The sequence below is a fragment of the Ranitomeya variabilis genome, chromosome 5 (assembly GCF_051348905.1).
Source record: "Ranitomeya variabilis isolate aRanVar5 chromosome 5, aRanVar5.hap1, whole genome shotgun sequence".
NCBI lineage: Eukaryota > Metazoa > Chordata > Amphibia > Anura > Dendrobatidae > Ranitomeya > Ranitomeya variabilis.
In genome coordinates, this window is record NC_135236.1 from 59,232,929 (window position 1) to 59,252,349 (window position 19,421).

At 47.5% G+C, this 19,421-nt stretch overlaps 1 protein-coding gene across 1 annotated transcript in view; it reads right to left on the minus strand.

Moving 5' to 3' along the window:
* Window positions 1–19,421, minus strand: part of LOC143774465 (hepatic lectin-like) — an 89,895-nt gene that overhangs the window by 43,034 nt on the left and 27,440 nt on the right. The window contains exons 2-4 of the mRNA XM_077262081.1: window positions 15,639–15,749; window positions 14,923–14,982; window positions 775–822 (exon numbers count right to left, since the gene is read on the minus strand). Of these exons, the coding sequence (XP_077118196.1) occupies window positions 775–822; window positions 14,923–14,982; window positions 15,639–15,749 (219 nt within the window). The remainder of the gene's footprint in view (window positions 1–774; window positions 823–14,922; window positions 14,983–15,638; window positions 15,750–19,421) is intronic.

The window sequence follows — 19,421 nt, forward strand, 5'->3', positions numbered from 1 at the left end:
CAATACCCGGCACTGCCGCCGGCACTCATAACCATAGAAATACATGCATCCGCATGCTCCGGTTCTAAGTGCCGGCGGCAGTGCCGGGTATTGATGCGAGAGACTCGTGAGAGTTTCTCACATTGCACACACAAGTGTGACCCCGGCCTAACTGCTAATCTTTGTGCCTCTGTGCAACCACCAAGCCTTTTGTCAAGGCTTGTTCTGTTTGAAATGTGTAATCCTATTGATGCCCTACCCAGTGATAAATCATTGAGTATCCTCTTTAAGGGTATGTGCAGATGCGTAGTTCCTTCAGGAGAACGTCAGTGGTCAATTTATTAAGTCAACATCATAGGCAGTTTCGCTGATGTTCTTTAGTCTCAGAAGCCGCCTGAGGAATGAGCAGATCACTTTAAAAAAAAAAAAAGCTCCAGGGTTTCCACACTCTGACGCAGTTAGAAGTGAGAAATGATAGAACATGTGCAGAGTAACTTGGGTTGACATTGCCGAGGGCTATGCTCATTTTATGGGGAGCTTTCAAAGCTGCTTTTTCAGGTGGATTACTTTAGGTTTAACCAATATCCGGAGTCATATGGGTCAGACATAGTCATAGTTTAAGCACTTCTAGGTGGCTCTTTAGAGGAAATTGCATTTTTTCTATAAGGTTATTTTACATATTTTTCCCCAAGGGGCACTGACTGGGGTAACTCAATGGATCTCCAAAAATCAATACTTTTTTTTGAGAGTTTCACATTAAAACCTTCCTATATGTCATTTCGCATGTTGACTTACTGTTTACTTCCAAGTGTAGGTCATCAATATTTGAAGAAAGGTTATGTACTACAGAAAGAAAAAAAATATGGTTAGGATTTCAGCATGAAGAGCACCGTGCAGTATTTGAACACAATTTAATCAGGTGTGATGAAACTGTACTATACTTACTATCATTTACAATGCAAATCACTTATGTGATTGCCCATCAATACCTCTGAAAAACGCTGAAAAAATACAGCACATTTCGGCACAGTTTTGCTAAGCCCCTCCTCTTTTGTGCTTTAGTTTGCCGGTATATCCTGGTAAAATCAGTACTATTGGCAATTCAACAGTAGAAGGTGCAAAAAATGCTCAGAAAGTTCAAGCCTGGTGTGTTAGGGATACAAACTAACACGCTAAAGAGTGGGGACCTGGTAAACTTTTGGCATGAAATGACAGTGATGAAAAATACTCTCCCCCAGTTTAACGTGGGCTAGGCACGCATGGCATCTCTGTCACGTGTTGGGTGCACTAACTCATCAGGATTATAGTGGACAAAGCCCACAATCACGATGGATGCCGAGGCATCTGTCCACCATAAGTACCCATTGTAAAAATAACACTTATGTAAGAGGGTGGTGCTTTTATAGACAGTAGGAACACGCTGTAACTTTAAGAGGCTACACCCCCTTGTCTGGTGTGATGGAATGTTCTGCTTCTCCCTTGCAATAATCGTTGTAATTAACTAGTCGGTGCAGAGTGCAGGTGTGGAGCTGGAGCAGCGTGTGTGAGCTGAGGCTGCTGCAGAGAGGACTTTTTGTTCTGATAGCTGAAAGAGAGAAGAACTGTGTCCTGATATAGCTGCAAGAGAGCCACGAAGATACAGAGAAAGGGATTTACAGTTTCCAGGAGCATCCCTAGGATCCAGAAGCAAGGAGAAGACCACGCTTCACAGAGCTGACAGAAAGCCATGCGCACCACCATATTAGACTGCTGGGGGTCCCCCGGGACTGGAGCTGATTCTCCAACAACACCGTGAGTCTGTTCCTGTTTGGTGCACCTGTTAGGGCCAAGTGTAGGCTTCAATAGTCAGTACACGGGAGCCGTGTGGCCTGCTTAGTAAAGTCCAGGGAGGTTATACGTAGAGTAGCATCATCACTTGGTTATTGTTTACATTTGCTTGCTAGACATATTTTGAGTCTGCAATAGTTGTAGCACCGTGCTATTTTACAGAAAAGATAAAGTTTATTACTCTTGTAAATTGTCTGTTGCCATTGTATACCCGTTTGCATCCTCCTCATTCCCTTCATTCCTTGCCTTCCAATAAATCTACCCTTTGTTGTTTGCATCTCATCTTGTGTACAGTAGTCTTCCTGCACCGTGGTGGTCCCCTGGCCATCGCTTCAAGTGGCGCTGCGAGCAGGGTACTGTCACCAAGATGGAGGCAGCAGACCGCAATGGCGGGAATGCTAATGTTAATGGAGATGCTGTGGGCATTGGTGGAACCCCTGCAAGGACACTCCCTATGGGCACCATATTTAGTGTGCTACCAAAGTTTGACGGCAAGAATATGCCACTGTCCAACTGGGTGTCCCGGCTGCAAAGCACCCTGAAGATTTATAACATCAGCCCAGACCTTGAAGTGGACATTGCGTTAAGTGCCCTAGAGGGAGAAGCCCGTAGAAACATCTGCATACAACCAGAACTCACCCGCAGTACCCTGAAGGAGCTAGTGAAGTTCCTGGAAGAGATCTACGGCGAGACTGCTAGCGCCGGACACCTTCACGCCAAATTTTTCTCTAGGCTGCAGCGGGAAGAAGAAGGAATTTCTCAGTATGCAACAGCACTGCAAGAAGTGTTAGCAGAGGTGCAGAGAAAGGAGGTGGATGGATTTGGCAGTATGGGCTCTAAAGATCGGAGCCAGTCATTCTGGGACTACACAGCACATCCTTGAGGCGAGCACTGTCAGAACGGGTCCAGGCAGATCCGGCTCATACGTTTCGTCAAATCCTGGCGGAAACAGTGGCCCGAAGTAAAGAAGAGAGCTACGCGTCTGGGGTGATGCGTGTCCAGGGCGCCAATACCAGAGGGGACCCAAACCATCAGGAGGTGCTGGTCCAGGTGGTACAAGACTTGCAGCGGTCCCTTGTCAACGTGCAAGAGAAACTGACCCAGATGGAGCGAAGAGTGGGGGAACTGCAACAGTCTGACCCACCGTACTCATGCAACCATACTTCAGCCCGACCGATAAGGGATCAGTGGGAGCAGGTCCCCTCCCGTCAGGCATTGGAGGCACGAGGACAGGCTCGAGATACCCCCCCGGCGAGGAGGAGGCATCCAATGCTGGGAATGTGGAGGACGGGGGCACCTTGCCAGAGACTGTCGGAACTATACTCAAGGCCAGCGGAAGCCGCCGTTAAACTACAAACCCCCGCAGTAGTGCGGCACTCTGCAGGGCAGGCGAGGAGAGAGGCCGCTCCATATCATAACTAACACTTCATTGCTGGGAGCCCCATCCTTTGTGCTGAATTCGAAGGAGTTCCACTGGATTGCCTGATAGATACCGGGTCACAAGTGACAACAATGCCAGAAGCGTATTTCAAGCAGCATTTCCAGGACAGGGTCAAGCCAGAAAAAGAGACATTGATCCGGTTCTTTGCTGCCAACCAACAACCAATCCCGGTCACAGGGGTCGTGTGGATGAATATTCGAATCTGTGGGCAAGAAGTGGGGAGAAAAGGGATCCTGCTAGTCCCTGAGCCTATCAAGGAAGATGTGCCTGTAGTACTGGGAATGAACATCCTACGTGAACTCGATCAGATTATGTTTATCAAATGGGGACCTGGATATTGGAAGAAGGCTACTACAGATAAGCCTACTCAAGAAGCCCTTCAATGACTGATCCGCATCTGTGGGACGCAGAAGAGTGTGCCATCTTATCAGACGGTAGGGGTCATCAGGGCTCCTGGTAAAGAACCTGTAATCCTACCTCCCGAGCGAGAAACTATAGTATACCTCCCAGTGGGGACTCACCGCAACCTTGATGGGTTTGAAGTGGTTGTTCAGCCTGTGGTAGGCGGAGGAGTGGACCAAGAAGTCATGATAGCTCGTACGATAGCTGTGGTCCAGCGAGGACATGTCCCCATAAGAGCTTTGAATGTGGGCCCCGGGGAGGTCATCTTGCCACGAGGGACAGATCTGGCCCTGGTGTACCTACATAAGGGTGAAGTGGTGAGTCAGAAGGAGATGTCTTTATCACTGAAAGAAGGCGTGGGGTGGACCCTAGCAGTTGCTGCGGGGCACGAAGAGATGCCATCCCCGGAGTGGAGTGGACGGGTCATCCTTGATCAAATGGAAGTGGATGTGAAGGCTCTGGGCCCTGAGCATGTGCAAGCAATAGAAACTATGCTGTGGGAAAATCAGGCCGCATTCGCCCGTCACGCCGAAGATTTCGGCTGTACTGAAGCCATCACACATGAGATAGCGACTGGGAAAGCTCGTCCAATTCGAGAACGATACCAGCATATTCCGTCCAACATGTATCAAGAGGTGAAAACATTACTGAGGCAGATGCTGGATTCTGAAGTGGTGCAGAGTAGTCAGAGCCCTTGGGCAGCCCCGGTGGTGCTTGTCAAGAAAAAAGATGGGACCATCCGGTTCTGTGTAGATTACAGGAAACTCAATGCCTGCACTGTTCCAGACTCGTTGCCCCGCATCGAGGAATCCTTGACAGCATTGGGGAAAGCCAAGTACTTCTCCACCCTGGACCTAGCAAGCGGATACTGGCAAGTAGCCGAGGCAGAGAAAGACAAAGAGAAAATCGCCTTCATCCTCCCTATGGGGCTGTTTGAGTTTAACCGGATGCCCTTCGGGCTCTCCAATGCTCCAGGCACGTTTCAACGGCTGATGGAAAAGTGTTTGGGAGACTTAAATTTTGAGGCTACCCTGATCTATCTGGATGACATCATTGTGTTTTCGGCCTCATTCGAAGAACACCTTGCCCGGCTTGGACAGGTACTCGGAAGACTCCGTGCTCATAACCTGAAGGTGAACCCAAAGAAGTGCCACCTCTTCAAGAGAGAGATCGAGTACCTGGGCCACATAGTGTTACAAGATGGAGTTCTACCCTCGCCAGAAAGAGTGGCTGCTATCCTGAAGTGGCCAGTCCCTCGAGCAGTGAGAGAACTCCAGGCCTTCCTGGGACTCGCTGGGTACTACCGCCGGTTTGTTAAGAACTTCGGGAAGGTGGCGGGTCCTCTCAATGAGTTGCTGAGGGGGACCGCTGGAGTGCCGAAGACCCAGAGCATCCCCTGGGCACAGAGACAAGACGAGGCCTTCCAGGCTATAAAGAATGCCCTTACTTCAGCCCCGATTTAGGCCTACGCAGACTTCGATCAACCGTTCCTGTTGTACACAGATGGTAGCCTTCATGGACTCGGTGCAGTACTTTCTCAGATACAGGATGGACATGAGAGAGTCATCGGTTATGCCAGCAGGTCCCTGCAAGACAGCGAAAGAAACCCTCACAATTACAGCTCTTTCCGGTTAGAGCTCCTGGCCCTGGTGTGGGCCATGACAGAAAAGTTTGCAGGCTTCCTGACAGGTACCAAGATTCAAGTTCGAACAGACAATAATCCCCTGGCCCACCTTGAGAATGCTAAATTGGGGGCCTTAGAACAATGGTGGGTGGCTTGCCTAGCCAAGTTCGACTTTACCATCCGTTATCGCTTTGCTACCGAAAACGCAAATGCTGATGGGCTGTCAAGAGTGACCGTGGAGACTCCAGTGGGGGATCTTGATGAGCAACTTGAAGAGGAGGAAACCCCAGACTTTCGCAAGTTTAAGCCCCCAATGGTTGCAGCCCAGTCAAGAAGGGAGGCCTGCACATTACCCCGGTCCCTGGGGAGAACCAATGAGGAATGGGGACACGTACAGGATGAAAACGAAGGGCTGAGACAGATGAAATGGTGGGTACCTCAAAAGCGGAAGCCTGGCAAACAAGAGAGAGATGACCGGGACTCTGAAATGAGGAGTGTGTTACATCAGTGGGATAGACTGGAGGTGCGAGAGTCAGTGCTATATCGTAAGAGGCAACAGCCAAAAGATATGGAAGGAAGGTGGCAAGTTGTCATCCCAGGAAGAATTAGCTAAAGAAGCCCATGAATTTGGAGCGCACTTCGGCCCCACAAAGACCTACCAATGGTTACAGCGGTATGTGTATTGCCCCCGGTTGGAGTTTGTGGTGGAAGAGGTTTGCCGGCAATGTCGAGTATGTGACCTCATTAAGAGTACCGAACAGAGGGCACCCATCCAGACCATGCAAACTAAGGAACCGCTAGAAGTCTTGATGATCGACTATCTCCTCGTGGGACACTCAGCCCGGGGGCTGCAATACTGTTTGGTGATGATTAGTGTTGAGCATTCCGATACCGCAAGTATCGGGTATCGGCCGATACTTGCGGTATCGGAATTCCGATACCGAGATCCGATACTTTTGTGGTATCGGGAATCGGTATCGGAACCATATTAATGTGTAAAATAAAGAATTAAAATAAAAAATATTGATATACTCACCTCTCCGACGCAGCCTGGACTTTACCGATGTAACCGGCATCTTCCGTTCCTAAGAATGGCGCTTGAAAGACCTTTAGATGACGTCGCGGCTTGTGATTGGTCGCTGAGCAGTCACGTGACCGCCACGCGACCAATCACAAGCCGCGACATCATCTAAAGGTCTTTCATGCGCTTGAAAGACCTTAGATGACGTCACGGCTTGTGATTGGTCGTGTGGCGGTCACATGACCGCTCAGCGACCAATCACAAGCCGCGACGTCATCTAAAGGTCTTTCAAGCGCCATTCTTAGGAACGGAAGATGCCAGTTACTACCAGGGCGCGTCAGAGGATGAGTATATCAATATTTTTTATTTTAATTCTTTATTTTACACATTAATATGGATCCCAGGGCCTGAAGGGGAGTTTCCTCTCCTTCAGACCCTGGGAACCATCAGGATACCTTCCGATACTTGGTGTCCCATTGACTTGTATTGGTATCGGGTATCGGTATCGGCGATATCCGATACTTTTCGGGTATTGGCCAATACTATCCGATACCGATACTTTCAAGTGTCGGACGGTATCGCTCAACACTAGTGATGACCGATCATTTCTCTAAGTTCGCAGTAGTCACTCCGACTAGAGATCAGACTGCGGAATCGGCGGCGCGAGCCATCTGCCAAGACTTCATCCGGGTGTATGGGTGCCCAAAGCGCATCCACTCCGACCAAGGCGCATGTTTCCAAGGCAAGGTGATGGAAGAATTGTATCGTATGTATGGCATCAAGCGGTCCTGGACCAACCCTTACCACCCTCAAGGTAACGGAGCTTGTGAACGCTTCAACCGAACCTTACTTCAAATGCTGAGAACGTTGGAGGAGGATAAGAAGGCGTGTTGGCCAGACTATCTATGAAATTGGTCTGGACCTACAACAATCGGGTACACTCAACCACGGGTTATACCCCCTATCTACTGTTGTTTGGAAGAGCTGGACAAGAGATCAGCCAGAGGAGCTGATGGAGCGAACTGTCACCTCATGGGTGAAAGAGCATCGGCAACGATTGCAAACGATACAGCGGTTGGCGGGTCAGCAGCTGCAAGAAAAAGAACATACGGGCCGCAAACCGACTCAAGAGTTACCGCACCAACCTGGAGACCGAGTATTAGTCAGAGAGAAACGCCCCAAGGGAAAACTAAGTGAGAGATGGGAAGTACAGCCATACAAAGTTATCGAGCGAGTGTATGCTAATGGCCCTGTTTACAAGGTACGGATTGAGACTGGAGCATCCGCCCCTAGAGTACTTCACAGAAATATGCTGCAGCCTTGCCGGTCTGAGGTCTGTTTTACGCCATTGTTGCCTGAAGGTGCTACTCCACTTCCTGAATCTGTCATGCCCGATGGTGAAATCGGTGATGAGTGGTGGACCGTCTCTGACACAGTAGGGGGTCCTCAGCCGCACAGAGACGGTAATCCCATGGATGTACCAGTACCGCCATGCGAGGACGAGACCAGACAAGAGCTCACAATGTCTCCTGCAACAAGTGTTCCTCTGCAAGATAGTCAAGCCTTGCCTGACAGCCAAGAGCTTCGGAGATCCCAGAGGTCTAATGCAGGGGTTCCACCAGTCCGATATGTAGAACAGTGTGCTCTGTCTGTTTTTACACCTTTGTTGCCTCCTCTATAGGTGCTGTTTCCGCATTGCACGTTCCTCCATTACACTTTGACCCTGATGCTGTGATGGCCGAGGACGACCATCATTAAGAAGGGAGGCATGTAAGAGGGTGGTGCTGTTATAGACAGTAGGAACACGCTGTCACTTTAAGAGGCTGCACCCCCTTGTCTGGCGTGATGGAATGTTCTGCTTCTCCCTTGCAATAATCGTAATGAACTAGTCGGTGCAGAGTGCAGGTGTGGAGCTGGAGCAGCGTGTGTGAGCTGAGGCTGCAGCAGAGAGGACTTTTTGTGCTGATAACTGAAAGAGAGAAGAACTGTGTCCTGATATAGCTGCAAGAGAGCCACGAAGATACCGAGAAAGGGATTTACAGTTTCCAGGAGCATCCCTAGGATCCAGAAGCAAGGAGAAGACCACGCTTCACAGAGCTGACAGAAAGCCATGCGCACCACCATATTAGACTGCTGGGGGTCCCCCGGGACTGGAGCTGATTCTCCAACATCACCGTGAGTCTGTTCCTGTTTGGTGCACCTGTTAGAGCCTAGTGTAGGCTTCAATAGTCAGTACACGGGAGCCGTGTGGCCTGCTTAGTAAAGTCCAGGGAGGTTATACGTAGAGTAGCATCATCACTTGGTTATTGTTTACATTTGCTTGTTAGACATATTTTGAGTCTGTAATAGTTGTAGCACCGTGCTATTTTACAGAAAAGATAAAGTTTATTACTCTTGTAAATTGTCTGTTGCCATTATATACCCCTGTTTGCATCTTCCTCATTCCCTTCATTCCTTGCCTTCCAGTAAATCTACCCTTTGCTGTTTGCATCTCATCTTGTGTACAGTAGTCTTTCTGCACCGTGGTGGTCCCCCGGCCATCGCTTCACTTATACTGCATGGCATACCTTTCTTTTCAATGGCCACCTGTAATGAGGAAAATTAGGAATTCTGCGCTTTCCTGCACAGTAAAACTAAAACTATGAGTGTGGCAATGCAAACCTTCCAGACAGAGGCTGGAAGAGCACTTTTGGCCTCTGGTAAATTGGGTCCGTCAGGAACGTTACCGGTATACTACAAGGAAAGATTCCAACTTATCCTGCTGGCTAAATGCACAGACGCAATGTGCAGTGATATATATATACACACACACACACACACACACACACAAACACACACACACACACACATACATACAACTTGTGGTGGTTCAACTCACGTGGCAGTATACAGAGGTAGAAAAATTGGAACACCGTCTCTTTAAATCTTCGGTTGGTTTATTATTATGCTGGATAAACCAACAAGAGGGGAAAACAAACACAGCCCTTCAGGTTAAAACAGGAAAAGCAACAAAAAAACAAAGCGCTGTGAAACAGTCCATACTTATGTGCGGGTACCATCCCGCCCTGGAGCAACACAGGTTCAGTCTTTCTTCAGGACACAAAAACCCACTGGAGAAAACTCCCTCCAGTCTTGCTGACCCAAAGACTGCCTCTGGAGCCCAGTTATTTAAACCCCAGACCGTGTGACTCTTTCAATCATGTTTCAAAATTAAAGGAATATTGAGGATATTACCCGTGCTGCTGAATTAAGTTCTAATCCAAGCAAAATAAGTGAAAGATGGTGGTTTAACCTATGTGTTTCAAAGTATTCAATTACTTCTTCATCAGGAAATCACCATTTGTATACCAATGGGCGTGGAGAGAGGTGAATATTCATTTCTCTTAAGTAGCGGCACACGTGACTGCCCAGCGGCTGACGCTGTGCATGCTACTTAATACTCACTGCCCTCCATGCACATAGTTCTGGCATGGGGAGCAGTGAGTATTCCAGCAGCTGTGCTCTGCTTGTGAGCAGTGCATGTGTAACACCTAGGGAATCGGTTGTTACAGTGATGTTGCCTTCCCTTCGGAAGGCAAGGGAGATTCTCTCTATCAGGTAAGGCACTCACATTCAACACAATCTGAATCCAGGCCAGAAGGGAGAGCTCAGGACCCGAATTCAGGGGAGCTTCCCATATCTATAGGCTTCCTGGTCTGGAGGAGGAGATAGCCAGTCTGGAGAAGAGAGTGAGTGGAGAAGGACATCTGGAACAGATGGAGAGGCCTAGCAGCCAAGTGTGAGCTGCAGCCTCTGGAAAGAGTGAGAATTGGAAGGGAAGGAGTTGAAGAGTGGAGGTGCTTAGAGGAAAGGAGCACAGAGGAGGAAGAGGCTCAGCAGGGCAGAAGGACACCCTGGGAGCTAGAGCGCAGAAGCCGGGTACTGGGAGCCCGAAGTCGTGTTGTTCTCCAGGATGCGCAACAGAACCGGAGGGCATAGGACTGTATGTCAATTGCCTGCATCAAGTCTGAGGTGAAGCAGTTTAGTAAATAAACGTGTGCACAGTTTTCGACATGTGGTGCCCAGGTAGGTTCCAACACCTTAATTATGTGTAATAAAACCTGACACTCAACTTATATTTGAAAGCGAATTTATTTTCAGCAACAAAAAAACATTTTGGTCACCAATTTGACCTTCATCAGTTACATATAGTGGATGGTGTTTGAGAAAAGGGTGCCAGTGTAGGCAAATAGTAATTAGCTTCCTTGGTCTATGTAAAGGAGTGGTATGTATGAGACAGCCGCATGTGTATGACGTTGCAGACGCGGTGTCCACCGCTTGTCTGACCAATTGAGGTGAAGCAGTAACCTGAGAGCCCGGGTCGTGATAGAGACCCTATAAACTGGCTGGCACTGCCTATCGTACAGACATCTGTCTTAGGACAGGATAGAGGGGACTTAGCAACCAAGCTTCAAGCGAAAGGGACCTCGCCAACTAAAGTAGCGCAAGTAGAAAAGGTTTACGGACCTCACCTAGGAGAGCGATCCCCTATTGCCTCCAAGCCGGCCGGACCACAGCTACCCTGCACTTGGTACCCTGGACTGAGGACTGCTATCATTAGAAAACCAGACAAAAGACCGCAAACCTGTGTCCTCGTTCTTTGCCATACCATCTACCACATCATCAGTGCCCTACACCTGGGAAGCCCTGGCGACCCTGCTTAACGTGTGGGAAGCATCACCATCTTGCTGCATACCATCACCCCAGAGGACCCCTTTAAGCAGCTGACCGAACACCACAGGTGGCGTCATTAACAATAAACTTTATTAATAAAACCCCTGAAGACCTTTCCCTTTTTAATTGGGTGCCCAGGGCCACAGACCGGGTCGCATCCACCGTGACATCCCCTTTAAGAGCGACCGGACCTGGTACCAAGTACCCCACTGCCCACATGATGTCCCTACCATGCGCTGCTTACAAGTATAAAGCAGCTGCTGGCATCAGTACAGGAATCTGCGTGGGAGCCCAGGAAGGTAAGTATAATGGTTTATTTTTGGGGATTTTTTGATTTGGGGGCTATTCATACCAGTATAAAGATGGGGTCGTGCATACATGGATAGGAATGGAGCCATGCATACAGATAAGGATGGGGCAATGCATACAAGGAAAGGGATGGGGCCAGGCATACAAGTATAGGGATGGAGCCATGCATGTAAGGATGGGGATGGAGCCATGCATACAAGGATAGGGATGGGGCCATACATACAAGGATAGGAATGGAGCCATGCATACAAGGATGGGGATGGGGCCATGCATACAAGGATGGGGATGGGGCCATGCATACAAGGATAGGGATGGGGCCATGCATACAAGGATGGGGATGGAGCCATGCATACAAGGATGGGGATGGAGCCATGCATGCAAGGATAGGAATGGAGCCATGCATACAAGGATAGGAATGGAGCCATGCATACAAGGATAGGGATGGGGCCATGCATACAAGGATAGGGATGGGGCCATGCATACAAGGATGGGGATGGAGCCATGCTTGCAAGGATGGGGATGGAGCCATGCATACAAGGATAGGAATGGAGCCATGCATACAAGGATGGGGATGGGGCCATGCATACAAGGATAGGGATGGGGCCATACATACAAGGATAGGGATGGGGCCATGCATACAAGGATAGGGATGGGGCCATGCATACAAGGATAGGGATGGGGCCATGCGTACAAGGATAGGGATGGGGCCATGCATACAAGGATGGGGATGGAGCCATGCATACAAGGATGGGGATGGAGCCATGCATGCAAGGATAGGAATGGAGCCATGCATACAAGGATAGGAATGGAGCCATGCATACAAGGATAGGGATGGGGCCATGCATACAAGGATAGGGATGGGGCCATGCATACAAGGATGGGGATGGAGCCATGCTTGCAAGGATGGGGATGGAGCCATGCATACAAGGATAGGAATGGAGCCATGCATACAAGGATGGGGATGGGGCCATGCATACAAGGATAGGGATGGGGCCATACATACAAGGATAGGGATGGGGCCATGCATACAATGATAGGGATGGGGTCATGCATACAAGGATGGGAATGGAGCCATGCATACAAGGATGGGGATGGAGCCATGCATACAAGGATGGGGATGGAGCCATGCATGCAAGGATAGGAATGGAGCCATGCATACAAGAATAAGGATGGGGCCATGTATACAAGGATGGGAATGGAGCCATGCATACAAGGATGGAGATGGAGCCATGCAGACAATGATAGGGATGGAGCCATGCAGATGAGGATAGGGATGGAACAATGCATACAAGGGTAGGGATGGAGCCATGCATAGAAAAATAGGGATGGAGCCATGCATACAAGGATATGGATGGGGCATGCATACAAGGATAGGGATGCAGCCATGCATACAATGATAGGGATAGAGCCATACATACAAGGATAGGGATAGAGCCATGCATGGAAGGATGGAGATGGGGCCAGGCATACAAGGATAGGGATGGGGCCAGGCATACAAGGATAGGGATGGGGCCATACATGCAAGGATAGGGATGGGGACATGCATACAAGGATAGGGATGGGGCCATGCATACAAGGATAGAGATGGGACCATGCATACAAGGATAGGGATGGGGCCATGCATAGAAGGATAGGGATGGGGCCATGCATGCAAGGATTGGGATGGGGCCACGCATACAATGATAGGAATGGAGCCATACATACAAGGATAGGGATGGGGCCATGCATAGAAGGATAGGGATGGGGCCAGGCATACAAGGATAGGGATGGGGCCATGCATACAAGGATAGGGATGGGACTACGTGTACATGGATAGGTATGGGGCCATGCATACAAGAATAGGGATGGGGCTATGCATGTGTGGGGCCCCAGGGTCCTGGTCTTCACAGTAATGTTGCTTTCCTCACGGGGAGAGTGATGCTACGTTTGGAGGCAAGGAAGGATAACTGCAACCAAGTACCACAAACATGCAACACATTCACACTCCAGGCCACCAGGGGGAGCTTTTGAACCTATTTACTAGGTGACTCCCCATATATATATAACTGGTAGTCTGTAGGGAAAGTCAGAGAAAGTTCCAGACATCCGTCTCAGGAGGACAGAGGGTTTACGGAGCTGTGCATGCCCTCAGAGCTGCAGCTCCCAGAAAGAGACATTTAGAAAGCCGAATAGATTGCATCGAGCGTGCAGGAAAGCAGAGCACAGGAGAGGATACCAGAAGGGGACCAGCCCCGAGCAGGCTGCCTCCTTCTGAGGTGCAGAAATCCGGTAGCTGGAACACCGAGGTTGTGAGGACCTCCACGCCTTACATCAGAGACCAGCAGGACAGCTAATTGCACGTTACCTGTCCGCACCTACACCCAGGAGGCACGGTGACACCCCGCAGAGCCAGGTCAGCTAAGAGACCCTATAAACAGGCTCAAGTCACCAGTCATATGGGTTTTGTCCTATCCGAACCGGGGGACAGAGAAAGAGAGATAACATCTGGGAGGACCTTATGTGAAGCTTAGCAGTAAGGGACTACACCACTACAGCGCAAAGAAAGACTTTTACTTTCCACCTGGATAAGGGGACTCTGGACGTGCCTCCAAACTGGCCGGACCCTACATGCCCTGTGATCCTGTGCCCTGGACTGTGGCTGCTGAAGTCAGTAAACGAGGTAAAGAGACTGCAAACCTGTGTCCTCGTTCCTTACTGCACCTCTCACCATTCTACTATCTACACACTGGGAAGCCCTGGGGATATACTTCACCTGTGGGAAGGTATACTATCTAGCTGGCATAACATCACCCCAGCGGACCCCTTAAAGCAGCGTCAGTCACCCTGACCGAATACCACAGGTGGTGTCATGAACATAAACTTTATTCTTTTAAAGACCTTTCCCTTTTACATGGGTGCCCAGGGCCACGGACCGGGTCGCAGCCACCGTGACATCCCCCTGTGAACACCGGACCCGGTACCGAGCACCGCACGGCCCTGGCGGGCGACTCACATACAAGAATAGGGATGGGGCCATGAGTACACGGATAGGGATGGGGCCATGCATTCAAGGATAGTGATGGAGCCATGCATTCAAGGCTAGGGATGGAGCCATGCATACAAGGATAGAGATGGTGGCCAATCATACAAGGATAGGGATGAGGAGCTATGCATACAAAGATAGGGATGAGGAGCCATGCAGGCAAGGATAGGGATGAGGAGCCATGCAGACAAGTAAAGGGATGAGGAGCTATGCATACCAGGATAGGGATGAGGAGCCATGCATACAAGGGTAGGGATGAGGAGCCATACAGACAAGGATAGGGATGAGGAGCCATGCATACCAGGATAGGGATGAGGAGCCATGTCTACCAGGATGGGGATGAGGAGCCCAGCATACCAGGATGGGGATGAGGAGTCATGCATACCAGGATGGGGATGAGGAGGCCGTGCGAACCAGGATGGGGATGAGGGGACAGTGCATACCAGGTTTATACGTAAGTCAATAAGTTTTCCCTTTTTTTTTAATAAAATTTGGAGCCTCGGCTTATACTCAGGTCGGCTTATACTCGAGATAGTTGATAGTACATTCTATGGGGTCACGTGCTCCATTTATGATCACATTACCTTTTTTCCTGAAGACATTCATCTCGTGTGATGTCACCAAATCTTTACTAGATCCATCGGCTGTTTAGGAAAACAAAAGTATTATATTTTTAATTAATGCAAAGGGAAGGGAGGTTATTCACATGTTTAAGACAGTGACTCCCAACTTCACTACAATAGGGAATGCCTAAAAAATGTCCACCAACACGGAACCAGTTTTTCATCACCACAAATAATCATTATATCAATAGCATGGAGCAATAGGGACTCCTATGTCATTATATGACAGCACATGGCACAGAGGCAAACCCTTCAGCTGCTATGGGAAGCCCGGAGGAAAGATGACCAGCCAAATGACCTTCACTGCTTCGCTGTAAGAACTTGGAAGAAAATGTGTCAGAAATATTTTGGTGCTAAATATTAGTTCACTACAGTAGTTCAGAGGTGACATAAGGAATCGTATCTAACATGTCAAGTAAAGCCACTGGGTTACATTTGGCACAGTGTCTGCCTGCCCCATCATGTTTTATGCTGCCTAAATTCTAGACAGTATTAAGAAATCTGCCCAACTTTCTACGCTATGTAGGCCCCATATAGTCTGCCATGACCATTTTCTAATGGTCTCAAAAATTCTCAAACTTTCCGGTGCCTTTATGTCACCATGTAGCCCCAGACATAACAGTCCAATAGAATATAATAAATGATGGCATGCAGTAAAAAAGGAATTACATTATTACCTCCAGGAAATGTAATAATAAAGAGAGCCATGATGAGAACATACAATAGCACCAGCAGCCCATAGGAGATCCACGCTGTTTTTATCATGTGAGAATTAAACCACCTTCTTCCTGTAATAACAAGATCAATTTCAATCTTAAGAGTTTTCCAAGTTCAGAAAAAAAATGGTGAAGTGATTGATTGAAGCATTGTTGTGTGAAGTTAGGAGTATCATCCACGGAGGACAGTATATGAAGATCATTGAAAATGGATAATTGGGGATTTATCAGGCGAGTAATGTGCCTTTATTATTTTACACTATTTCCTTTCCTTGCCAAGTTTTTAATTTCTTAATGAGTGAGTGTTGTACATAGGACGGAGAGCGCAATAGTTTTGTGGTTCCTGTAGAGGTAACACACAAGCAGGTCGGAAGACCTAGGGAGGCCGGTGGAGATGGTCTGTGCATAGGCGGACAGGGAGCTTTCCTGAAGCTATGGTGCCGGCACTACAGAATGGCAGCGCAGCTCCTGGGTTCTGTTTCTGGCAGCTCTGGTTCCCTTTCTTTACCTCTTTTTGCACCTACAGATACATATAACAAAAAGGAGTGCAAAAAAGTCTCATAAAATGTAACATTTTATTTCAATATATTAAAAAATGACATTTAAATCAAAGAAAAATAGATATGACCAAACAAAAAGTTCCTGAAAGTAGAACCAATACACATGTACAAAGCATATGTAAGGCCAGTTTCACATTAGCGTTTTGAGGAGCTGCGGAGGGCTACGGAGGCTGCGGACTTCCGTGAAGCCCTGCCCTCGGCCGCACCTCTGCCACTAGCTCCGCCTACTTCTGCATGCGGCCTGCGTACCTATCTTTAACATTAGAGAAAAAAAAGCCAACCAGCACTCCTAATGTGAACACGTGCAAAGCTGCAAACTGCATCATATAGATAAAAAAAAAAACGCAGCACATGTACATGAATCTAGGCCATGTGAAAACACAGACAAATATTCAATATGAGTTATACTTCTCAAAAATATTTTTTCCCAAATTTTTTCAAAACATTTTTTTTCATAAAACTTACAGTAATAGATGAAATGAAGATTCTTAGCGCATAAATTGGCCAATTCATGTGTGCCCATCAACCACGGCAAGGTGATCTCCCTCTGATGGGTCCTACTCTACCGTACATGCCACTCTTGGGCCACCAGCCTACAACTATGGACAAAACATGTCACTCTGGGCTAAACCTACAATTTATGGGCAGGTAGAGTTGATTACCGCCACCTGCCCATAAATTGGTCTGCGTACCTATCTTTAACTTTAGGTGCGCAGGTCATGCCGCTGTATGCGGATGCTTCCGCATGCGTCATTTTGACGATGCGGCGACCAGCATAGGACTCAGCTGGTTGCAATTTCTTTTTTTCTCCGCATCGTCAAAACGATGCAGGCAGAAGCATACGCATACAGCCGCACGACCTGCGTACCTAATGATAAAAATAGGTGCGCAGACCGCAAGCAGGCCGCATGCAGAAGTAGGCGGAGCCAGTGGCGGAGGTCCGTCCGAGGGTGGGGCTTCACGGAGGAAGTCCGCAGCCCTCCACAGCTCCTCAAAACACTAGTGTGAAACTAGCCTAAGGGGGCATGCAGACGGCTGGTTTGGGCCCTGCATTCCTGTGCATGCCTACCTAATGAAACTGGGTACGTTGTGTGTTTACTGTGTGCCCTGTGTAATAGATGATAGCTGACACTGTATATTAATGGCTGACACTGTTCTGATATCTGTGTGTTAGGGACAAGAATATGGACAGCCAGTGGCAGGTCAGTACTGTCAAGGGTTATGGCAGTGTAGTTGCGGGTTAGACACACTGGAGGGCACTATAGAGTTAGATATTACAGTAGATTGAGATAAGAACTGGTTTCAGCCACAGTTGTAATAGTTGAAAAAGGGTAGTGATAGGGAGAGTGCCTTTCTGAGGTAATTTTCAGTTAGTGGGAGGAGCTAGAGCAGTGTGAGGAGAATTGTTCTAGAAGGAGTTGTTGTTGTCCAGAGAGAAAGAAAGCCAAGAAAAACTGGAAAGCAGAGTTCTGAATAATGAAAGATTGAGTAGGTAAAATACCTTTCTATAAACACCCCAAGTCAGGGAGCATTGCTGTGACTATTACTCAATAATTAAGTGGGAAAGAGAAGATAAGCAAATGCTTTTAAAAAGATGGTAAGTTACTGCAAGAGGGGTAATGTACAAGTGTACTGGTCCACGAGTCCCAACACACGTTTCACCCAAAGGCTCCGTCAAGTGTTGCTATTCTCTCTTTGCACTTGCCTGACATACATTTTATTGCTTTTTTTCTTTGATTTTTTTTGAGTTGTGCTGAAGTTCTGTGTCTACATTGTCCTTTTTTCTGATTTTGAATATACATAAAGTTTACCTCAATTTTACATGGACCATTTTGCTTCCAATTTGCATTTGGCTATGATAGTTTTTAGTGCATTCCCCTTATATGAGTAGGCCATTTTATATGTATTCATTCTTTTCTGTGATGAGTTGGTGCCAGTATGTATGCACCGTCCATAAGAAGAAATGGATCCCTGGGAACCGAAGCAGAGAATCGGGGGAATAGGAGCAAAGTGAATATGAACATTTGTTGAGTATTTTCTGGGGGTGTGAACATTCACGCCTTTCTACTAGATGCTGCCAATCCCATCTTGCTGGGTCAGAAACTGCTAGACTGCTAGTGCTGTGATTGTCAGCATGTAGAAGGGAGTGGTGAAAGTGCACGCCCCAGAGAAGATTCCGGAGAAACGTCCAGTTGGTTTGCAAGCAGAAATTTCACATTCTGCACTCCAAAAACAACAAATGTGAATAGCTCTGCAATGGAGCGAAGCAGCGCAAAAGAGAAAAGAGCGACAGAATCAGGGGCGTAGGGTTTTTTGTTTTTTTTTTACAAGGTATTTAACTCCATATTATTGAGCAAATGCCAGGTCCTTTTAAAAATAATTAGATAATGAGTCAATTATGTTGCTAATCTATAGCTGCAGCAATAGAAAAGGACTATAAGGAATTTGATCACTTCTATGAAACCCTTCCCTCCAGCTGTACCTCACCAACAAATACGGGGCACATAACAAATGACGCTAACAACACAGTCTGATCAGCACTGGTCTAAGGCACTTAGAGGTAAGGTGCGGGACATTTTCTGTATAAATCATATTAAAATAACTAGAAAAATCCAATTAAGGCTACTTTCACATTTCCGTCGGTAGTCGGCCGTTACAAACCATCGGGCGACGTACCGGCGGACGTTTGTGAAATAGTGTATCCTTTGGCACTCAATAAGTTCAAATAATTTTTCTTTGAAAAGTAGATTTTATTGGTGACCAGCCGACTATAGACCAACAGACATATTTCCAATGTTTCGGCAAAGTGCCTTTCTCAAGGAAGTCTATTCAAAGAAAAACATCACAATCCATATACACATCATGGAACCTCATGAAAACAACTGTGCAAAGACATATAGGGATGAACAAATCACTCAATATATGGAAGAAGTTTTTTTTTCAAAAAACCGTGTAAAAGAAGCATGTGCAAAAAAAGGGAAAAAGAAAGTGAACCAGATAAACCAATAGAAAGAAATCACCATAGTAACCAAAAAAAAGAGAAGCAAGTTTATTTAAAGACTATATATATATATATATATATATATATATATATATATATATATATATATACATACACAGTCCATAGGTGAAAGAAGAGGGGATATAGGAACAGGAAAAAAATCTCACGAAGCAGTGTAAAATT